The 19,116-nt window shown below is 37.3% G+C and overlaps 1 protein-coding gene across 1 annotated transcript in view; it reads left to right on the top strand.

The window, feature by feature from the left end:
* Positions 1-17,880, top strand: part of LOC108506145 (membrane-associated guanylate kinase, WW and PDZ domain-containing protein 2) — a 701,232-nt gene extending 683,352 nt beyond the window's left edge. Inside the window, exons 20-23 of the mRNA XM_017832824.1 lie at positions 1,910-2,150; positions 3,838-3,981; positions 7,494-7,501; positions 17,835-17,880. Coding sequence (XP_017688313.1) covers positions 1,910-2,150; positions 3,838-3,981; positions 7,494-7,501; positions 17,835-17,880 — 439 coding nt within the window. The remainder of the gene's footprint in view (positions 1-1,909; positions 2,151-3,837; positions 3,982-7,493; positions 7,502-17,834) is intronic.
* Positions 17,881-19,116: the final 1,236 nt, after the last annotated feature.

Genomic DNA, 19,116 nt, shown 5'->3' with positions numbered 1-19,116 from the left:
TTCAGAAAAAGGTCCATTACTGCTAGTTCATATAGTATTATTTTTCACTAGATTTTATAAGTTAGATTACAGCTTGTTTATATAGCCACATACATTGTTTCTGCACCAAAATAATATAAGATATTTAAAACTCCTGGGAATATTACCAGACATGTCTATCTCATATTGGCCTTTTTAGCCACCAACGTGCTTGCAACAAACGCGGGTAGAGCCCTCCCCAAATCTCCGTTCGCGAAGCCCAGACATGATGATGAGGAATATTAACTAGTATTTTTACTTCCAGTATTAATAAGGCTCAGTATCATGGTAAGCCTGTTTGTTCTCTGTCTCCTTTTTACAGGATCATGATACTGAGTAAAGAAAGTAAGAGGATTGCATGTTCACGTGCAGGTCTTATTATAGATGCCACGTATGGGTTTTAAAGGAACATGTGGCAGCAGGCTATTTTAATCTTCTCAGAGAAGTCAAAGGGAAATAGTTTAGATATTTTTGTGTCTGGTTAGACATTCAGCTCATTAAAACTATTGAGTAACAAGATTTGTCATAATGTTACTGTAACTGCATTAATAAAGTAACAACATTTTGAAACATATCTGAAACATTTTGAAACATTTAGATTCAGATTATTTTTATATGTAAATTAACATAATCAAAACAATGCTCTCATTTTTTTCAGAATGTAATTTCTTTTAATCAATAAGTACATTTCAAAATCCCTTCCACAGTCTTTATGTGTCTCTGTATCTTCATGTATCCATGTACTTACATAGTTATTTGGTTGACTGAAAACTTCCAGTCCATTATTAAAGCCAAGTTTTAAATGTCTATTACCTGTATAGGAAATAAGTATTTCCTTCAGCAACTAAGGAAGAATGTAAAAAAACATCCACTATATGAACATTTTTGTTGAAATCTTAACCAAACTACTATTACACAATTACCTTGCTATAAAGGTTCCAGACTTCCTTTGTGCTTCTTAGCCTTACAACATGGCTGAGGTATGGAGGTTTGCAATAAGAAATGTTTTTTACTTCACCCTGAAGTGTGAAATACCATTATGCACTGATTCCATGTGGTAAGGGAAATTCCTAACTGAGCAAATTAAACAACTAGTCGCTGTATCTCAGAAAATCACATTGTCTTTGAAATTTTAGGACTCATTTCCCTATAACCAGTTACCAGTTAGAGTAATATTTTACTTGTTATTAAATTCTTCATTAACCAAATTTATTTTCCTTTCACCCTTTGTTATTTCTGTGAATAACTATTTAGGACTTACTACAGACTTTTAGCCAGATAGTATTATCAGAAGTGTAGAATAATAATAAAAGTAATGCACACTATATTAACAGATGTTATATTAAAGAATACCTGTCATTAAAAAGATAACAGTTAGGACAAAGAATGTATGTTTTAAAAAAAGAATGTCTTTTTTTAACCTTAAGAAGCTCACAATAATAATAGTTTATGTCAGTGAAATGGGCATAAACCACACTGATGTTCCATTTATTCTATAAAAATGTTAATTCTGGAAAAAAGCATTTTATAAAGTCAGTGAATTATAGTGTAGTGAGTATAGTGGGCGTTTTCACATACAGTTTCATCTTCCAAACAGGCAAGGTAAGTGGGAATCAAGATGTCTTACTGTTCCTGTCCCTTTGAGTCTAATCCTGATCTCACTGATACAAACTGGAAAATTGCACAATATGACCTGAGGGAAAATTGCTTATGCCCATATTTCAAAAACGCTCACTGTTTTTGGATGCCTTGAGAGGTTTGCTTCTCTGTGAAAATTTGTTTTGTGCAATTTTGCAGTTAGGCAGGTTGTTTTCCCTCCTCAATATTGCATGCAATGCATATTCCTAATGGTTTGCAACTTTCTGAAACCAAGCCATTTCACTTTTCTCAGTTATAGATCAGAAGTAAAAGCCAGACAAGATGTGAAACCTGACATCCGGCAACCTCCGTTTACGGACTACAGGCAATCGTCGACGGACTACCGACAGCCTCCACTGGACTACAGGCATCCTCCAGTGATGGATTACCAGCAGCCACCACCTCTGGACTACAGGCAGCCACCTCTGATGGATTACAGGCAGCATTCTCCTGACACCAGGCAGTACCCTCTGTCAGAGTACAGGCAACCCCAGGTACAAACCCAATCACTCCTGAACAGAAGGCATTAGGGTGTGTGGGGAGAGGTCATGTATGTTGGTAAGGAAGATGACATTAGAGAAGGAAAAGACACATTTGTTGGCTTTACTCCGAGTTGCTATTTCTCTGTAGAGGAAGTTACTTCCAAACCATTAAAATTAATGAATAACTGTGTAATCTGTAAAATAACACTACATTTATAATTGTGTGAATATAATGTTAAATAAGCACTGTTTTTAAGGTACTGGAGAGTTAAAATAAAAATTCTAACATAAACTGCCTTTGCATAAGCAGAGGAATTTTTTCATTCCTAGGGACATAGTCATCAAACAATGGGTGTACTTAGGTCAGACTGCATTTCTACAGCATTCTTGAAAATTAATATTTTATCTAATTGGAATAAATAACTAAATGAATGCAAATTCTGACTGATAAAATTATGTTTCTGTTGGTAATAGTCTGGATGAGTAGAAACTAGCTTGTTCAACTAGTTTCTTTGACATCAGGTATGATCTGACAAATTCAAACAAATATACCTTAGATCAAGAATTATGGTACCTTGGACAAGACTCCACTGATGACAAATGTTTAAGCTGTGAAGGTTGAGGATTTAGCTCACAGTTCAGACTTTCAAACAAATCCTCCTTTCTCTTTACATAAAGGTAGGACAAACAGGTCAAAAATATTAAACAAGAGAATGTAAACTTCTGGACACTATATGCTGGAACCATGTATAGATGATTTCTATGTCCATATTTTCAAAGCCAGACACATAAACCAAATCAAGAAAAATAGTGAAATTCTAAAATGGGATCCAGAGAACCCTGTGAAAATATTGTGCATTTCAGTATCTAAATAGCAAATCCATATGCCCATATGCATACCCTATAAGATGCTTTTTAGCATCTAGAGAGATGCTTGGACTGGCTGTTTCTTACCATCTCCAGTTCAATTCTCTAATCACTAGACTACACAACTGTAGCTCGCTCTTTTTTTTCTGCTGCTCCCACAGCTCTTGCACCCTTGACTGACAATGGATCAGATGATAAATAGCCATTTCCCCCCCCCCCGGGCCCCTGCACAGAGGTGGTAGTTTGGGCCAATCAAGGGAAAACTGCAAAGGTGAATCTCAGTCTCTGAAGACATAGAAAGGGCAAAGGGCAAAACTCAAATCTCCCCACCTCCTCCTCAAGGGACACATTTAACCAAAGTGATGAGAATTGCTATACTTTGTGACTCCATGCAGTCAAACCTGCCGATCACATTAAGTACTTCTTGGAATTTAGGAGATGTCTCCTATCAATTTTTACTTGCAATGATGCTTATACAGCAACTGCCTTCTACCTCTCTTGCCAAATCAACATTTCTCCATAGACATAAACATTTATACCCCTTTCATGGGTGCCAAGAAAGTATTGAGGGTGAATATGGAACCCATCTCAAGAGCTTTTGGTACCAGGCAACTGCTGTAAAATACTCTTTCAGGGTGTTTTAGACTTAGGCGTTTACATCTTGCTACAGTGTCTTTTCAGAAATGGCCAAAATCTGTCAGTGCGTAAGATCCCTTTGTTTGTATCAATTGGATCAATGCATTTTTGATGAGTTGTATTTTAAAGTTTTCTTGAATGTATACAACAATGTTCATGTAGTTAATTATCTTTCATTTTGTATTTGTCTGTACAGGACTTTGATTATTTCACCGTTGATTTGGAAAAAGGAGCCAAAGGGTTTGGGTTTAGTATTCGAGGAGGAAGGGAATATAAAATGGATTTGTATGTGTTGAGGTTAGCAGAAGATGGACCAGCAATAAGAAATGGAAGGATGAGGGTGAGTAAAATGCAGTGTAACTTTTTTTTGCAATATTTACAGATATGTTGGTTGGTGGGGTCAAAGAGAAAGCAATTTTTTAATCTCTGATCGGGTTTTAAAGAACTAATGCCAAATACCTTTATAATATAAACTCATTTTTGTAGAAATTCAAGAAATTAGCTGATACATATGGTAGATGTGTGTAGTTTACTTGTAGAATAAATATATTATTGCTGGTTGATAATAGCTTTTACCCTGTTATAAATTTTCTCATTATGTATTTTCCTTCTTATCTAAGCAACTGAAAAATTTCTGACAAAGTTTGATGTTTCTTGGATAATGATAGCATAATTAATAGTTATGTCTCTAATCACAAAAGCAAATTGATAACTATAGGACTTATATTGGATAACTTGGAAACCCAAGACCTCATCTGTGTTATTTTTCTAATTTAAGCAAGTTGCCTTTATAGTGTTTGCTAAATTTGTTTATTGATATTAGTCAATCTTGTTTGTAGGGATCATGATTTAAAAAAAACACAAACACATGTTCTATGTAGGAAAAATAACCTAATCAAAAATAGATGAGTTTAATCTGTCCAATTTTGATAAAGACGAGGTATAAACTCATCCAGGCTTGCTGATACTTTGCAAAATAGTGAGTACGCAAAAAGGAGAAGGAAAGAACATAGGCAAGTCTACCAAGAGTCAGCATAAAAAATTGTTTGTGTATCTAATTAGTGCAGGCATGTTCAACCAGTATATAATTATAAAGATGGGCAATGAAAATTGTGTTCTGTACAGTGGCAATAGCACATTTTAAAAATGTCATGGTTGTTACACATATTCTCTTTCACAGTTCTAGCAATTTGATCAAACTGGGTGTCTTACTGAAAGAGCACTGTGTTTCTGTGTATAACTCAGGAGATTTACTGTGCTTCAAATCAGTCTTACCTTGGCAACTTAGTAGAATTAAAATTCAGTTAGTCCTCAGTTATGTCATGGAGTGAAAGCCCCTGGCACTGGGAGCTTGCACAAGGTAATGGTGGCATAAGCAGCCCCTGTGTTGAGAAAGCCAGTGGGGAAGGCAGGCAGGCAACTGGCGATTGAGAAATACTCCCACAGTATTTTTTGTGTCAAATATAGGTGAATTTGTGCTGCAGATAGAACTTTAACTTAAGAATATCTTCTCTGGTGAGTGTTTTCATTCTTTCCTTTCCTGTAGCATTATCACAGTGTCTTGCTCTTAATGAGAAACCATAAGCAAGATGTACAGTAGCAGGCATAATGTGATTAAAGATGGGGAAAAAATTGTGCTTTTAATAAGCTCTGGAATCACATATTTGGAAACATATGGCTAAGAATACAGAACAATAGAAGAAGGACGCCTTTGAAGAGGGTTCATTTCAAATAATAACCTTTATTAGGTAGAAAACTAACTTATTAAAATCTGTACATCTAAAGTACTAAAGGATAAAATTAGACTATCCACGCTGTGAATAGCCAAAATATAAAAAGTGCATAACACAAATAGGGTTGGGGTTTTTTTCAATGACTTTAGGAAAATTCCTGTATGTTTTAATGAAAATTGTTAATATACTTTCTAAAATAACTTACTTCAAAGTTTTTTCATTGTTGTGGCCACATTACATAGCCAAGTGTTATTCTGGCCAGTTGTAACTGGGTTTTTTTCTCTCCTTTAAAAGCATCATTCTTTGGAACCAATTTTACCCTGCAGCCTTGTCACTAAGTCTTGTCTTTTATTCTCCTGTTTAATGGACATTTTAACCTGACAAATGGGTTTGGAACTTGCAAGACTTTTATCTTCAGTGACCTGTAACTGATGGACAGCAGAAGCTCAAAAAATAGCTTCTCCAAATCAAAAATAGGAAAAAACTAAAAATTAATAATTGCTGAAAGCAATAAAGTACACAGGAAGACGAGCAAAGGAAGCGGAGTTCTGAACTCGTATCTCCTTTCCTAAGTTTACATCACCTGTTAAAAATGAAGGTTCATTCCCACTTCTTGGCTGGGACCACCAGCCTGCTTGCTGCATCTTTGTGTCTCCCTATTTCACAGGTTCATCTCCGTAGCAAAACATGGAAAAATCAGTTCAGTGCTTCTTGCTTTATATACCAACATCATTAAAGATCAAATTCTCTGATCCTAGGCTTTCAGCACTGGGGACAGCAAACCACGCTTTTGTGGTAGGATCTTATCAGGACCGCTTTCCAGCTAATAGTTCTAATGACCTACTTGTTTCCATTATTGCTTTGCTTTCTGTTTCCTCCCCCTTGAACAGCCTTCTTTAATTTAACTTAAACCTTACGGAAAAAACATTGAAGCAGATAACACAAGATGCAAATCATGCTTATAGAAAAATAATGCACAGAACTCCACTGCTACTCCCACTCATGAAGCAAAGGGAAAAAAAAGCAAAACCAGCTAGGTTGTTGAAACAAAAATTCATATAATGAACATGTTACCTGTAAAGCATTTATATGTAATAAGTAAGCACATTTCACAAATAACATTTTGTTTTCAATATAGTTATAGCCAGCAAAAGTCCTGATAAAGACACATTCACATTGATATGAAGCTCCCTATTTTACAGAAATAAATAAAATAATATAAATTACCTTAAAGTAATAGAGCTGTATCTATACTAGTGGGTTTATGGAATGGTATAATTGAAGCAATATGATCTTTAACTGAAGACAGCTCCAGATAGGCAAGTCAAAATCTGCATGTTTACTCTCTTAGTGGACACTGCAAAACTACCATAATGGGATGTACAGTGTATAGCTGTACATCAGCTATATTTCACTTGTACACATGTTAAAAAATCTGAAAGTCTATCAGCACATGTTCAAAATGTTCTGAGTCTAAACATATGTAAATGTGTTGGGCATTACAGATGCAGAGTATAAATTTAAAGAAGTAAAAGCTATGATTATAGGAAAACAGATGTAAATAAAGAACCAGAATGGAACTATCTCTTGTAAAAGAAAATAGAGTAGGTACATTACTGAGCAAGGTAAGTATGAAATAAGTACAATATACCAATAATAGGAGCAAAAAGAAATTGAACAAAAAGGCAATGATGAAACAACATGAAGGAAGTGACATCAAAATTGGGGCATCCTTCTGAGAATTTCAGTTTGATCTTCAGGCTTTTATGAACTCCTGTGAGGCTTGTGAGCAGATTAGAGAACAGATTCATAGAATAAGCCCTGAAAGTGATGGTCTTCCACTGACCCTGCCAAAACTGTCTGGATTTGTAAAAACTGATGAAAGGGGGAAAAAGGTTTCATGAAGTTTGTTATTGCATCACCATTTCCATCATAAGTTCTGGTCTCCCTTCCCATTGGGGTTGGCATACCAGGCACTTTGTGTTTTTATTGGAAACAAATCCACCAAGGACCATTCCATTTCAGGATTACAAGATCTAAAATAGTCTTTAATTGCCCTTCATGACAGATGGAGCTTTCTACTTTGATTTTCTGTGGAATTGTTCTGGGAACTGGAAAGGTAGAAGAGTGTGAGTTGATGTCATACAGAGTTCATCAGTCTTACCAGCATATTGCTCTTCCAAAAGGATCCCTTTTGTCAGCCTACATAGACACTGCATTAAGTGTTCAGGTTCAACAAATTATTCCCTTAAAAACAATTTTAAAACTTTCACAGGCTTATTACACTGATCATAGTCATGGCACCTTCACGTGCACTGAGACTTTATTTGGGCCCATAGACTCTGCAGAATGTCCAAGCATGCCTCCTTGTTGAACTTGGATTCATCTATCACTAGACATGGAAAGGAAATGCCCGTCAAAGGACCTAGAAATCTACAGGAAAAAGTGTTTCTTCACATATGTCCTCTGCCTGCATTGTTGGTAAACTATTCTCAACCAGTGTTGGAGAGCCATAGCCATAACTATGTAGCTTTATATAAAATCATATGTCAGTTCATACACCACAATTAACTTTGGCAAGATTTTACTGCAATTCATGAATAAGACAGAGAGATTGCTCACAGAAGACTGCTGTAAGGGAGAACCTCACCACTGCAGTGGAAGTAAACACAGATCCCTCTTAATTCCAACAGCTGAGCAGAAAGGAAGCTGCAATGGTGAATTCTGAAAAGCCTACCTATGTCTGTGCTCCATAGGACAAGGATGTGGTAAAAGAACCACAAAAAACATTTGGAGAATTACTGATGTCTTTGGTATCTTAACTTGAACTGACAGAGGTCTGAGCCATTTCTCAAGCAAACATAACATCAGGGGAAAAAATTGGAAATAGCTGATGATGGCAATATTAAAAAATGAAGTTGCAAGGCCTAGTCCCAGAGTAGGGCAAGAATATGCCACACACACTCTCAGTGACAGTCATACTGAGTTGAATCGGTCACCAGAGACAAGGGGTGTAACACAGGCAATGTGGAGCACAGTCCCTACAGCCTCTGAAGATTTAGACACTACTGGCAACAGTTTTGCAGGTCAATTTAGATAAGGCTCATGATAACTCTTGTTTTATTTTTGCCTCATATTGAGGACAATGATTGGCAGACTTCTGCTTGCAGATCTCTATCCCTTCCTGTCTTAGAGATGGGGAACTACTTACTGGTCTCAAGAGAATTCTTAAGCATGGTTGTAGAGTTTGCTAGACATGTGAGATTTAATCAACAGATCTCTTATTGCCTTGAATGATATCTCCTACAACCAGCATGTTTATTGAAACCAGCGTCAAACAAACAGCCTGTGGCTGAGAGCTGCGAAGGTACAGAGTAACGCAAAATTCTTGAAGAATAAGGGCTGTTTTGTACACGGTGTGCATCTGTGTCATTTTGTCACTTTGTGAGTTACATCCTTTTTTTCACATCTTCCACAAAAGTAATACATCTCATCTCTGACATTTCTGGTTTCATTGTCTTGTCAGCTCATTTTTCTCAGTCCATATACACCAGTTAGCCCTTCTCCAGTTTCTTCATATCTCCTTATGCAACATTATTTTTCTGTTGTAGATTTTTCTTGTATATCTGCGGAACAGTCATCTGAAATACAAGCACAGCAGAATTTTTTTATCTGTCATGCTTTGCAGTCCTGCTTTGACTCTTCAATCATTTTTCCCATTTGTTGCTTTTTCTGTGGTGCGGATCCCTCTTTTTGTTTCAGTTGTACACAGTTGGAGATTAAAAACAGGCACAAGGGACAAGAAGCTCCTACAGTGTCAAGTATGAGCTTCTGTGTTACATAGGAATCTGTGTGGCCTTGCTTGGTCTGTTTCAGGTTGCCAAATAAACAGCACAGTAATGCTCACAACAGTAACCAACCTGTGCTGTGGACAGGTTCATGGCATTCTGCAAACTAGCATAATTTGTGTATTTCATAATTTCCCTTAATAATAGCATTCACACTTACCTTATTTGTGGTTATTCAGAAACCATCACCCACCTACACCAAGAATTATTCCTAGCAAAAAGGGAGAATTCAGTATTCGAGAGCCAAGGCTCAAAAAATGCAGGCACACAAGAGGGAGTCTGTCTCTTATTTATAATGAAACAGAACTTAAGTTTCAAATCACGGAGGACATAAGTATTATATTTGAAACTGCTGTCAAAATCCATGTATGAGCATTCAACAGCATTCAAAACTGACATTTTTGTCGTCGTATATGTCCTAAATCATGTTTGCAATGAGAGGGACAGAGCACCTATGAAACTCATAATCTGATATTAAAGGCCTCTCGTGTCACAGGAGATGTAATTTTAAATCCCCTTTGAAAAGCCTAGAGATCAGGCTTCTAAGCAGTAGGGTGCCATGTAACAGCTAGCTGTTGCTAACTATGTCTCCCAGAATAAATTAATTAGCATTAAGGCTCTTTAGGCTTCTCAAAGGAGTAGGTAGTATGTGGGCATCCGGGCTCTGTAAATGCTGTATAACAGTGGAGTTTAACAAGGTAATATAAACCTATCTCCCTGGAGCATGACACTCCCAAACATTTTAAGTCAGGCACCCAGAAATAACTTGAATTTCTTCTGGGTTCGGTGGACAGATAGTCAAAGATGAGTTAATTATTTCCCTACAGTGTTTGTAATGTCTTTTTTTTCCCATTTCAGCTTTCTTGATTGCTTGTTGTTGCACACATTTAGTTTGGTATTCATCTAATCATTTTATCACTGTATCTGTTTTTAGCAGTCCTTGATTTCTAGGTTTTTAAAAGATCTGTCTTCTGTTTCCACCAATTAAGAAATCATTCTGTGTCTGAGGCTTGGACAAAATACAGCTTCCATAGACATTTCTTTGAAATTCAGGTCAACACATGTAAAATATCCCTGTTGTTTTTTAAATGTATTTTTTTAGTAGATGTTGTCTTACATCTCAGAGAAGACAAAATCCAAGTAGAAATGGCTGGGACGCCACATACTGTTTTGTGAGATTCCCATTGCATGGCCCAATTTTGTACCAGAAGCCACATTCAGTTCATGTAGTTTCACACACCATGTACCTTCTCTCCACACATTATTGATGTTTTAATTCAATCCCTCCAAAATAGTCTTTGTTTTTTTGCCCTGTTGCTAAAGGAAATGGGTAAATATGAAAAAGCACTGATCATCAACAGGACTGATTGTTTCCTGTCAGTGGCCATCAAATAAAAGCTCAAAAGGAAGAAAGAACAGTTTCTTGCTCTACAGTAAACACAAATCTTTAAGAGCACATTGCCATGCAGACCCCACAATTTGCACTGGCTCCTCACTGGTGTAGAGCCTCTCATAGATTTCTTGTTAATGAAGAACAGAGCATCCGTTTGGGAAGTAGATTTTTTCCTGCAGTCTGAAGTGGAAAACACCTAAGGTGTCAGTAAGTACAGTTATCAAGAAGTAGCTCAGCTCAGCTTGATGGTGATTAGAGCAAAAAGCATTAAAAATAGGAGAGAAACAGTTGTCACACAGTAGAGAGAGTGGGTGACAGGTACAGGCATTTCTATATCCAATCAAGAAAGCTGCAGCAAGGAAATGGGAAGAATGCAAGAATAGCTTGATCAGTTATCATCTTTTTACAAACATTTAGGGCAGTCACAGTATCCAAAAGTGAACTAAGGATTTACCGTTTTAATAGTTAATTTTTGCTATAGCAAACTTTGGAATCCTATTTTGAATTGAAAAGAAAGCATAAGATTGACATATGCTGCTGAGTGAATCTCCAGATTCTCCAGGTCCTAAGAGGCAGTGAAGTCTTATGTTCAGAATACTGGAGAAAAGTGGTTATTTCTGTTGGAAAGCCTCCTACAAGTTTACTCTAGTAACAGAAAAAATAAGGTGGAAGGAGCAGTGGGAGGTCCTAAGAGCCAGAAAGGTCTTCTCCAGGTGGTGTGCTGGGCACAGTGGAGATTCAGCTGCTGAATACTTGATGTGAGTGAGGACTTGAGAAGGCTGACAGAAACTCCAGCGAAAAATCACTAATACTTGGATATGCCCACACATAAAGGACTGAAGTATACTCCAAGAGCACTCCAGGAGCATACAGTGCTCCACCAGCCTTGATTTGACTAAGGTCTTGTGTACACATTTGGAAGACAAATGCCTACAGAGTGATTCATGCCAGTTAAGTAGCCACTCTTTTCTACATAAGTAGCTCTTATTCTTAAAACTTGCAGCATACCTGGCTTACTTCATGCAGTAATATAAATCTTACCTTCATCGTAAGCGTTCAGTGAATGTCAACACTGTCATTTCAATGGAACAAAAAAACAAAGATATTCTTTGTCCCATCCACTTATTCTGTGATTTGTGATCCATCGGAGCAGTACAGGAAGATGTTAACTATGCTTTCCCACCGATTCTCATGTCCCTTTGGGGTAATCTCAGTCACACTCCAATTCCCTACTACATACATCACTGTCCAACCTCACTTGTAGTGAGGCTAGGTGTGATTGATCTGAACTCAGAGAATTCAACTGGGATACTCAAGCATATGAGCTGGATGCCATCCTGTGGCAAGAGGAGCCTGATGCTGGGTTCATGTAATTGGCAGAACTCGAGGAAGAATATATTGACATGCAGACATAAAGCTGAGCAACATTCTACTGTCTGCACAACAAAGAAATGCAAAATGAGGTCCTCAGGGATCCTGAATATATTTTGACAGTATAAAAGTTTAATAAATCAAAAGTGGATTAACTGTAGGTGAACTATTATTCAGCATTTATTCAAAAAGCTATGTGCATCTTTTAGAATTTGTTTGCAGAAAGGTGAGGAGAAGGAGTATTCCTCTCACATACATAATTAACATAATTCTTGCAAAAATGTATTAAGTTTGATACATTCAAAGCATCCTTGCGACTCTGTGTCTAGTAGCAAAATCCTTCAAGCCAACTATTAAAAAGAACGAGTTAATAATCTTGATAAAAATAGTTTAGTATTAACTTTAAAGACTAAACTACTTAGTTGGAAGGCAAGCATCATATTTAAATCTGGAGGTTATGGAATATTTATAAAGGCTTTCAGGTCTAAAAAGTTAATTAACCCTAACTTAAAAAAATTAAGAATCAAGAGTATTAGAAAAAAATTAACACACCAGATGATGCTGTTCTGATAACTGAAATGCTTTGTCCAGCAACAGGAATGACAGAAGCAGCTTCTCTTCTGTATTTTCCCCAACCCACGACAAGTGGAATCTGGGAGAGGTCACCTCTGAAGGTAAAAGGGTACAGATATGAGGCCCATTCCTATGGCCCACCAGCCCAGTATCCTCACTCCAACAAGGACAAGTAGAGGATGCTTAGGAAAGGAATGAAGGACAAACATGAAATGATTCTTCACTGTGCATAACACACAAGCCCCTGGCAATCAGCAGTTTATAGAATTTCTGTGCTAGAACTCACAGTTAGTGTCTAGGACTACTTCTTAACCATTTGTTTCAATTTACTCATGCTTTTGACATTCCTTATCTATTGTGTCAATGGATTCCAAGTCTAGATGCCTTCACTGTTTGGGAAAAAATGCTCCTTTTTTCTGGTTTGTCATTATAACGTAATAATCTTACTTCATCATTCTCCATATCATTCTTTATTCTGTTGACCTATATCATATCCACCTTTTTCCCACTGAAGCTTATCAGTCTGTTTCATCTTGCCTCACAAGAGCTGTTCTTTACGCCTGACCAGCCTCATTGGCCTCCTCCAAACCATTTCTCAATCTATCACATTCACTTGGAGGTGGAAGCACTGGAACAATCTGCAGTTTTGAAGATACTGGTACTCCTAAATGACACAATGATGGCTTCTTATTTATTCTCCATTTTCCCCCTAACAGTTAATATTCTGTTTGCTTTTTTGACTGTACTGACATTTTCAGCAAGGTACTCACAAGGACTGTGGGATCTGTCTCTTCAGGGGTAATGGCTGGCTTAGAGAGATTGTGTATGTGATTTTCCACATGTACTGTACTTAGTGCTTAGCACTTGGCACCGCTGAATTTCACATGCTGCTTTAGCACACAGGATCGTGCTATCTTCTTAGAGCTTTTAAGTTTAAATTTTACAATCCTGCATGGTAATGTGTTGCCTGCAAATCTTACCACCCCAATCTTGAACCTCTTCACCATGCCACTTACAAGTATGCTGAACAGAATAATCACTGTGGTAAAATCTTTTGATTGTGAAAATTGACCACATTTTTTTCCAAGAATTTAATCTCCTGCCTAGAAGACCCTATTCTTTTTCATTCCACAGCAGAGCCTTTACTGAAAGCTTTACTATTAAAAGCTTTCTGAAAATGTCAGTACACTAACCAGATCACATTTATCTCTATAGTCATTGAGAGCTCCAGTGACCTGCAATAGATCTATGAAGAATGGCTTCCCTCTACAATACCCACTACACTGACTCTTCCCCACTATATCATCATTATCCATGTGCCAGCTAACCCTCAGCATCCTTATTGCTTCCTTCCATCTGCTCAATTGAACATGAGACTCACTTGGTTACATTCCAAGACCGTTCTTAAAGATTGGTGTCACACTTGCCACTTCCCATTCCTCTGCAATTCAGAAATTTACTGATTTAAGCAGTAGATTATATTATATAGCCATAAATTCAGCAACTTCATGTCCAAATTCCTTTACAATTGAGGATAAAAGTCATCTGCTTCTGGAGGTCTCTTACTATCCATTTCATCAGTCTGTTATAAAAATCTTTGCCCCTGCCGTTGGAGTCAGCTCCTCGTTCACCCCTGTGGTGAGCAGATCCTCTGCAGGAGTTTTGCTGCTCTCCTCTTTAGTGAACATTGGTGCAAAAAGTTAATCTGTTTTCTGCAGTCTTTTCTACCTTGTGCTCAAACTATATTTTGAGATGTGACAGGCCCCATGCCTCTAGTATGCTTGAAAATACCTTCTAAGGTCTAACATTTCAGCACTTTTCCTTCTCAAAATGACTTTGTGGTTTTATCTTTAACTTCTGAGAGTTAACAGAGTTAACTTGTCAGAGTTAACAGAGTTAACTTCTCTTTTCTGTTTTGCTGCTTGGATGAAACTTTGGATGAAGCAATCTCCGTGCTCGGGCTTCTACATAGGATTTATAAAATCAGCTTTTCAAATCTTGAATTGGCTTTGCTTTTCCCTGATGGGAACTGCCTGAGACCATCAAGAAAACACTAGAAAATTTTCTTTTTCCTTTTTCACAATCTCTGCTGGTTCCCATCCATGATTGTAGTGGTGACCTACATGTTATTAATATTACATTATGTTACACTGAGGAATCCCAGCTCTATTTTAAAAAGTTAATAGTATATCAATTAAATCCAATGCGGATTTTCCTTTTATCTTTCACACCTTTAATTCACATATACGTGGATTATTTTGCAGCAATGTTGTGGAAGGCATCAAGTCTTCTGAAGTACCAGAAGTCCACTTTGCTTTCTCATTAGCCACCCACCACAACAAACTCCATTTCTCTCTCCTGCACTCACTATTCTCTGCAGACACTCAGTCATGCACACTTTCCACTTTCCAATCTCTCTTTCTCAAATAGCATTTCTAACATTCCTCCCTCTCTCAGGAAAAGGGAAAAAAGTGAAAAGAAAAAAGCTAGAGCACCTGCTGAGGAGCAGTGCAAAGGCCATTTCTTGCTTTGCACCATGTCCTGTGGCCCCTCTTTTCCCCGTCTTTTGGGCAGGAAGCAACAGCAGGAACAAAGGCTCAACATTTTCAGGGGTAAGAAGCCACAGCTGCTTTAATAGCTGGTTGGCCACAGGAAAAAAAAAAGAGTTTGTCACTCTAAACCTTCATGGATGATTGGTTCAAAAGTGGCATGGGAAACGTTATTGTAATTCCTCCAAAGATAAATGCCATGTCTCCTACTGAGACATCCAAGATCACATACCTAAAATGCACTGGAGGGAGTCCAAGATTAACAATACCCCATAGCTTTGCTCAGGCTACATATTACACCTGGGATTTCCAGGCAGTACAGATTCTCTGCTGTGAGGAAATTTGCACAACAGACATCCAGCCCATGCCTAACTCCAGGCAACAATATTAGAGCTTGACTGTACTTGGAAATTCACCAAAATAGGTATTCTGGAGTTGCTATTTGTTCTCCAAGTACAGACAATTTTTCAGCCTTTTGGAGTCATTAACAATAACAACAGCAACAAATAATATGTAAAAAATGTTTATGTTATAAAAATAGAATGCCCATATAAAAAGAATTGTGTAATTATAAAATGCATTAATAAATTGACAGCTAGCAATGCCCTCTATACAAATCATTTGAGGGTGCTTTTATCATTAGATTTAACATAGAATGAAAATGTGCAATTAATTTAATTTCATGCAACTGGGAACTATACACCTGCTTAAAGACTGTTCCTCATGCACTGATGGAGGCAAACATACACAAGGCTATCTTCTCAGTTTAAAAGCAAGGAAAAACCTCTTTACTACATTAAAGCTATATGTGTTTCTTTCTGGTTTACCCTGCTTCTGAAACTCTCTTTGTGTGTATGGTTGCTTTTTTTAACAAGACCAGTAATAATTACTATAAAATATGGCCAGAACAAAGGCTCTGCATAAAAACTCACGTATATTAGAGGCACTTTATTCTAATGATTTGGAGAAGCTTTGCAATTTTCTTACTAATTAACCTATCAATAGCGATGTCACTTAAACATTCCTTAGGAATATTATCTTCTCATTATTGCCAGAAAACATGCTGCCCAATTTTATAGCTCAGTTGTTCTTACACACGGATGGAGTGTCTGAATTAACTTGAACTGAAACAGATTTGTTTTAAGAACTGTTTCCCATAAACACAAACTACTTTTGTAATTACATTTAAATCATTAATATTCAAATTTCAAAGCATTAAGGGGGGGAAGCATTCTGCGTTTACTTTGTGCTTGCACACTGTAAGAATACAATAGAGAAGAATTCTCTTTACGAAAGGGCATTGGGTCAGGAGGAGAACCAGTGGGTTTGGGTAGGCCAAAACAGCATCGAAATTCAGCAAGGGTCACATTCTTTAGGAGGAAAGAAACACAATGCAAAATCAATGTGTGTAAAATTTCCAGATTCATAGCTGCAAAGAGCATGTTTCTTCAGAATAAATACAGTTCAGGCAGCAGCCATGCAAGCTTCCCAGCCTGTCTTGCCAATGTCCTTCAACTTTAAGCTGGTGAGAACATCTGGAGGATGTGGAGGCTGATCACTCCTGTGTTGTAGTCTTTGCTGAATACTGCCAGGAAGGTTACAAATCAGAGCTGATGCCAGTCTGGGGAGTGTCCACGAATGCAGGGCTGCCTGTTGGGAGCAGGAAAGGGATCCATCCATCTGTTTTGCATGACCAGCCACCAAACAGCTGCCAGCCTTGCCAAGGGCTCAGCTCAGCTCCACGCACGGATCCCGTGCTATGACAACTTCAAATGAAATTGTATTCCAAAGAGCCAAAGGCAGGCTGTGGCTTTGTGAGATTAAAATGCTGCAACTCAAGGGCTGTGCTCTCAAATGCTTTCCCTGCTGTTTGAGGGTTTAAGTCTTGGTGATTAGGATGCATGTGTCCTCTCAGGCTGTTATGCAAAAACTGTACACAAATGGCATCAGAGCTGAAGGTGTTATCATAGAGATGGCTAACTCTCCAGATCTGGGGAATTGTTTTTCCTATTAATTTTTTAACAAAAATAAAATCAAAAAGTGTAATCTGACCAAAGACCTAAATGCCATGCGAAGAGATAATGCTGCTGTGTTGATCTTTTAAAATATTCTGATGTTTCATCTGAAAAGCTTTATATGTCCACAGAAGGCAGCTTGCTGAAATGCCTATTAAAAATAATGGTCTGATATTCAAATGTGTCACTTTCCACAAAAGGAGATAATGCTACAGGGTCATACCCAATAAAAGATTTAGACTTTCAAAGCTTGATGCTACAACACCTGTTAGGTGGCTGATGTCCCACTAGATGAAGAGTGAAGATTAAATGTGTCAGAATTACATCCAAACAGTCTTCAAAGAAAGTATAAAAGGTGACAAGAGAACATAACATAAATATATTTAAAGAAACAAGAAGAACTGGAAAAAAAGAGGTCCATTGCTTGCTGAGAACATGCAGATGGCTAAAATACTGATTGCTTTCTTTTTATGAGCCTCCATTGAGATGTTCAGAGGAAACATAAACAAAGAGAAATTGGTACAAATTGGAATAAAGAGAAAACTTTAAAGCACACTTAGATTCAGGTTTTTAGAACTTGCTGATGTTTGTGTATGCTCAATGACTAAGAGAAAACAATTTATAGACTATTAATAATTATGTCCAAGAATTCATGGGGGTTCAAGTTAGAAGCAGACTACAGAAAGTGAAATATATTCCCTATTTTTAAAGTCAAATAATAGAGAAAAGTTCCTTTAACTTTCATTCTCAGAAATAATCTGTGACAAATTTTCAAAAAGGTTGAGAAAGTCCATCAACATGTGAATCGTGGAAAGCAAATCTTGTCACATCTGTCTAATTTCTCTTTCTTATGTCTGATTTTCATTCTTATTTCTTTGTGAAGAAAGAGGAAGGAGAATGCACAATCTTCTTTTCACTTTTCAGCACCACTTTCTATGAAATTCACAGGAAAAGGATGAGGAAAAAGGTTCTAGGTGAAATCCCTGTAAAGTGATTACTGAAAATAATCCCTCTCAAAGGCTGCTTTGAATGGTTTGCTCCTGAATAGTAGTTATGAGTGTGAAATTACAAATGTGGTTCTGAGGGTTTAGGATGAAACCAACTCAGTTCAATGTATCATTAATAATTGGAGACCCATTGATAAATAATAAAATAAAATTTGCTGATGCCAAGATGTTCACTATTCATAAAGAGTTTAAAAGGACTTTGTGGTACTGACTTAGATTTCAAAATGAAAATTTCATACTAAAGCAGTCAATCTGATAAAATTCACTAAGGTGCAGTGTGCTCAGTTTAGGGCAGAGAAATCAATGTAAAATAGGGGATAACTGCCCAGACCATACTGCTGGGCATAATCTCAGAATCCAAACTGACCGTGAGTTGTAAATCTAATGTTACAAAAAGGCAAAGGACTCGTTGTGGGAACTTTATTAGTAAGTGTTTCTCCTGCGTGGGAAGAATGTTATAACTTCGATCTATTCTATCTATCCCCCACCTTTGTAATATCTCCAGTTTGGAGACTTGGAAGGATCCGGAAGAGAGGTATAGAGAAATCCCATGTGTGGGATGCAGGAATCAACTTTTGATCCTAAAAAGAGCAATGAGGATCCCATATAAAAGGCACTGTTGGTTTTGGACCTGATTTTATGCTTGCCATTACCTCTGGCCTCATCTTAGTGTATCTTCAGTGTGTGGGTGTATCTAAACACCTCTTAAACAATCACAAGATTTAAAAAAGACAGAAACAGCCCAACAAATCTAAAAATTAATTCTACAATAGAAGAGATGAGAGAGCAAGAACATTTGAATGCCTGGACAGAGAAAAAGCATACAGCGTGGTTTCCTCCCATATCAGCCATAAGAGATTGAAGAAAAAAAGAAAAAAGAAAAAACAACAAACAAACAAACAAGAACAGGAATTTGTACCTTACTGACACATGGGAAATCCCCCCTCAGTCAAGATTTTCTCTTTTGTATGAGTTTCCCAGATATA

This window comes from Lepidothrix coronata, unplaced genomic scaffold (assembly GCF_001604755.1).
Source record: "Lepidothrix coronata isolate B3197 unplaced genomic scaffold, Lepidothrix_coronata-1.0 Scaffold207, whole genome shotgun sequence".
In the NCBI taxonomy this organism is placed as follows: domain Eukaryota; kingdom Metazoa; phylum Chordata; class Aves; order Passeriformes; family Pipridae; genus Lepidothrix; species Lepidothrix coronata.
Note: the sequence above shows the minus strand (reverse complement) of the source record. Positions and strands in the feature narration are given on the sequence as shown.